The 4,839-nt window shown below is 55.1% G+C and overlaps 1 protein-coding gene across 3 annotated transcripts; it reads right to left on the bottom strand.

Annotated features, from left to right (window-relative positions):
- Positions 1–494: 494 nt before the first annotated feature.
- On the bottom strand, positions 495–4,839 carry LOC109498243 (antimicrobial peptide NK-lysin-like). Of its 3 annotated transcripts, XR_006595715.1 has the most exons (6): positions 4,123–4,839; positions 3,479–3,582; positions 2,931–3,032; positions 2,674–2,789; positions 1,820–1,983; positions 495–662 (listed from the first exon to the last, which is right to left on the bottom strand). XR_006595715.1 is itself a non-coding variant. In XM_045054516.1 (5 exons), exons 1-4 carry the CDS (start codon positions 4,172–4,174, stop codon positions 1,843–1,845), a joined length of 399 nt encoding a protein of 132 aa, XP_044910451.1. In that variant the 5' UTR covers positions 4,175–4,835; the 3' UTR covers positions 495–662; positions 1,816–1,842. The 3 variants fall into 3 exon arrangements, 2 of the variants coding, with proteins under 2 accessions (XP_044910451.1, XP_044910450.1); XM_045054516.1 differs by lacking the exon at positions 2,674–2,789 and having other exon boundaries at positions 1,816–1,983; positions 4,123–4,835; XM_045054515.1 differs by lacking the exon at positions 2,674–2,789 and having other exon boundaries at positions 4,123–4,824.

Below are 4,839 nucleotides of genomic sequence, written 5' to 3'. Positions count from 1 at the left end.
CTGGGTCATTCTGTGCCTGAAGCTATCTATGGACTGCTAAATGATTTGACCCAATAAATTGCCTTTTTATTTACCCAGAATGAGCTAAGACTTCTGTTGCTTGCAACCAAAGAACCTGAAATAATATACCCCCCAAAACAGCAAAAGAAGACTCCCTGCAGAGAGAAGCAAAGGGTGGGTTTCTGTGCCCTATGACCAAGAACACTCTTACCTACAAATCTGCTACTCTTCCTCATGGTCTGGGAGCTTCTGGGGGTACATCCACTGTGTACCCCAGGCTCTCAGAGGACTGTGTGTCTCTTTAGTGACTGTTCATAAGTATTTCATGACCATATATGTAAGGGCTGCTAACGTTGACCAGTTCGGCATGAAATCCCTAGCGTCCAGAATAGTGTGGGACAAACAATAAATAATGATTGAACGAACGCATGAGTCACCCAAGCATGCCTCCGAGCCCCTCCCCTCAAGTCCACCAAAGGAAAAGAAGCTGTGGCTAAAAGTTTGCATGGCATTTATTCTCTTGCAGGGGAAGGCAATGAGAAGTTAGCTGAGAGACACTGGAGGGTCGGCTGTGGATCTGGGAGGGCAGAAGCAGGTGGTGGTTGTGGGAGACTCTGTGCTTCTCCCCAGGGTGGCGTCAGAGACCCCAGAGGCTCAGAGACCTGGAGTGGAGACAAGAGCAGAGAAGTGGGCAGGGGTGTGGGGTGTCCGGGGAATATGGGGACTAGAGCCACCTCTCCCTACTGAGCACACCTGGAGTCACATCCTGGAACTCAGTCAGGGGTTTGTGTGGGTTGTGGGGCTTCAGAGATGAAAACCACAGACTCTAATCGCAGGAAATGGTGGGGACCTCAAAGTATGAGGTGACCCCCGATCTGCCGGCATCAAGTCCCACAGCCTCGGTCAGGGCTACACGAGCTGCCAGAGCCAATCGGGGGCCCTTCCCGGCCCATGTGCTGCAGCCGTGGCCTGATCTGCGGGCACAGCTGAGCAGCCCTGGAGGGAGAGACTGAGAGCCCTCCCTGCCAGCGGGGTTCCTGAGCTCAGCTCTCAGGTCCCTAGTGTCCTGGGCAAAGATGTGACCTGTCTCTCTGATGCCCAGGGATCCCATACTAGGCCGGGGGATGGGAGTTCAATCAGGGCTCTGATGTCTTTGAATATCCCAGTCTGAGGCCGCTTGCTTGGTCTTAACCTCTTTACACGTAATCATTTCATTCAATCCTTGTTGAAAATCAGAAATACGGATTCCTATCCCCTTCACAGGGAAGGAAATTCAAGCTCATAGAGGTTAAGCTACCTGACAAAGGTCACATAGGTGAGGAGAGATGGAGGCCAATGTCACCCCAGAATTGCCTCGTATAAAAAGCCCAAGCTTTTTTTTTTTAATGTTTATTTATTTGAGAGAGAAAGAGAACAAGGGGAGGGGCATAGAAGAGAGAGACAAAGAAAGAATCCCAAGCAGGCTCTGGACAGCACAGAGACCGAGTTAGGTTTCGGTCCCACAAACCGTGAGATCATGATCTGAACTAAAACCAAGAGTCAGACACTTAACCTACTGAGCCACCCAGGTGCCCCAAAAGCCCAACGAGCATTTCTCCAACATTTCTAGCTACAGCCCTCCTATCCAACTTCACCACACTTTCCTATGTTGGCAGTAGGGGTTCTATGTCACCACAAGGAAACTTGGAGGGACATGTATGAGCTGCTTATGAAGTTCTATGACATGTATTTTTATGCTTTTAAAACATCACACATGCTTGAAAAGGTGATGGGGGCCCTCGAGGAATGAGTCCCTGTTGTCACCTCTGCACTCACCTACCTGATGGCAGCATATTCTGAGTGTCACACAGATTTCTCTGGGAGTTTTGCCACGAAGGATGCCTGGGAGATGAGACGAACGAATCTGGACACCATTCTCATGCAGAAACCTCTCAGCAACATCACCTCCATGCACACCAGGAATACAGCCCCTTTCATGGTTTCCTGTGGCAGCAGTGGTGACAGAGCAGGACACGGGAAAGAGGTGAGCTCTGCCCAAGGCAGCCCCCATGCAGGCCCCACAGCTCTAGGTCCTGGGCATCTCTGCCCCTGGGCATGCTGGGAGTGAGGAGCTGGTGCCAGGTGGCCATGGAAGCAGAGGCTGAAGAGACAGGGTTCTGTCAGGTAAGCTTCCTGGGTCCCAGCCTGACGGGGTTCGTGCACAGGGCTGTGTGACGAAGGTTAGGAGGGGAAAGATCTCGGAGCCTTGGCAAATTCGATTTTGAACTATCTTCTCCCACCGTCCAGTGGAGAAGGATAAAGCTGAGTTCCCAGGGCTGAAGGTGGGCCCTGCAGGGAGAGGGAGCTGAGCAGGATCAGGGAACAAAGCAGAGGGAGGCAGGGAGGGGGAAGCAGGGCTTCTTGGTAGTAACACATCCCCTGGTCCAGCACTTGCTCAGGGCCAGGCATGGAGCTAAGCTCGTCCCACCCCCTCAGCTCCTTTAAAGGCTGAGGCAACTTATGTGACCCATGCCGAGCACAATCCCATTGCACTGAGGCTCAGAAAGCATTAAGGACTTGGCCCAGCCATGCAGCTAGGAAGGGGCAGACCTCAGATTGATCAGTCTTGGACCCAGCGTCACAAAGCTCTGCCATGTACACACGTGGTGGGGCTGCAGGGGAAGGATTCCTAACCTTCTCTGGCAGCAAGTCTCCTTTGACAATGGGATGGAAACAGGAACACTCTTGCACCTGCTTACCAGCTCTCAGAGCTACACAATTTCTGGGGATTCTCTGGAGGAATCTTCACACTGAAGTTGGGGGGGGAATGAAGGATCCCAAGCTGAGAAGCTCCGGCCCAACCAGGATTCAGCCCCTCCCCAGTCCCCTGACCCCACCCACCCACAGTGCTGACCAGCCTGCAGGGGGCTCCACAAACCACAAGTCCTCACCTGACTGGCCTCCTCTCCCACCCTTTTCTTCAGCAGAGACATTATCTTCCAAGAGGGCCAACAGTTGTAAATCAGCCCTTCAGTTTTGTTCAGCAGGTCCCTCTGTGAAGAAAGGAAGCCCCCAAGGTGGTTTCTCAAACACCCAAAGAGCCCTTGGCAGGTGGCTTCGGTGCCTCCTAGGCTGGCAGAATCATCTAGGATCTTTCTGTGCTTTTGGGCTTAAAGCAGGCTGGCTGGCCCCTGCCCACCTTCCTGCTAGTCTTGCTGGGGCTGAGACACCCCAGAACCTTCCCCACACCCGCAGCACTTCACCCAGCCAGCACGTGCACCTCTTCTATTCTCTGGTCAGTCCCCAGACCACCCTCTGGGTAGGGCCCAGCCAGACCGAGGTAGACCCCCACCCAGGCACCACCCTGCACAAAACCAGCATCTTCAGCCCTCAGCCCTGCCTCCCCTCCTCCCAAAGGATGTGCAGCCCTGCCTGCTGCTCCCAGGACAGAGAGGATGAGGAGGGCCTGTGGTAGGTGAACAGGGAGCCAGCAGTGAACCTGAGGGGTCTCCTGGGCCAGCATCTGGAAGAACTTCTCATCCTGACACTTGTCAGCCATGTCCAGGTCATGGTCCTCAGGGGTCAGACCACAAAAGGTCAGCCCTGGGGAAGAAACAGCATCAACATCCCTCCACAAGAGGAAGGAGACAGAACGGTCAGATGTCCTGGCTGGTGGGGAGCCCAGGAGGTGGCCAGAGCACAGGACAGGAGCAGGGATCTGGAGGGGTCCAGGGGGCCTGTCCTCACATTCCGCCCTGGAGCTGCTCTGACCCAGTCTCTGTGCAACAGACATGCTCTCAATTCTTTCTGGAAACATTAGGAGAAGATTATACCACCTCCACCACCACCATCCATGCAACTCCTTTCTGTCTTCCTGTATCCCTCTCTGTCCTCTCTCTCTCTCTCTCTCTCCCTCTCTCTCTCTCTCTCTCACACACACACACACACACACACACACACACACACACAGATTTGGAGCTGCTCTAAAAGAAAACTACCCTCATCTCCTTTCAGAGGTCGTTCTTTCTCTCTTCCTTCCCCCAGGAGTTCAAATCTGGTGGCCCAGCCCAACCCAGTCTCCAGACTGTCCCTAACCTCTGCTAAGAAGTAGCTGCCAGGAGGTGCATGGGGGAATGTCCTTACCCGGGGTGGCCAGGAGCACTGAGGCAAGGAGCAGGAGGGCCCAGGAGGTCATGGTGGGGCAGCTGCTGAAGCACTCTTCACACCCCGCTTTATGTGGCTGGCCGCCTCGCAATCTGACCTTGCCGGGTCCTGCTCCTCTTGTAGGGCACCTCCCCGTGTCACTGGCTTTACCACAAACACAGACACCAGTTTGTGGAGAAGTGGGGGGAGGAGTGCTTCCTCAGAGACTCCACGCTGTCTATCTTCCACCTCCCCCCACCACACACTCACACTGCTAGAGCTTTCCCAGTGAGTGGGGGGTGCTGGAGGGCAGCAGCTGCCATGATGCACCCCCCCCCCTGCCCCAGGATGAGCTAATGGCCAGAGCAATCCCTGCACCTGAGGGCTCAGGTGGGCCCTTGGCCCTGGAGCTTCCCACCCCTCCCCCTTCCCTCCCCTCCTCTCCCAGGGGTCTATGCTGGTGTCCCTCCACCAGCCACCTCCTGTATCCCTGCTCTCCCCCAACCATTTCAGCCAATGGAGCACCACCAGATTCCTCCAGATTTAGAGACAGGCCCCTCAGTGTAGATGCAGACAGCTCCTCCCAGCCCTGCTCTCTGGCTTGATGATCCCCGAGCATGGGCACCGCAGACACCCTGGGTCCCCAGCCCCTCACCAGCCTCCTGGCCACCATGACGGAGGCAGGCTTTTCCCTCAGAGCGTGGTTCAGCCCAGCCG

Source organism: Felis catus, chromosome A3, assembly GCF_018350175.1.
Source record: "Felis catus isolate Fca126 chromosome A3, F.catus_Fca126_mat1.0, whole genome shotgun sequence".
Classification (NCBI taxonomy): domain Eukaryota; kingdom Metazoa; phylum Chordata; class Mammalia; order Carnivora; family Felidae; genus Felis; species Felis catus.
Note: the sequence above shows the minus strand (reverse complement) of the source record. Positions and strands in the feature narration are given on the sequence as shown.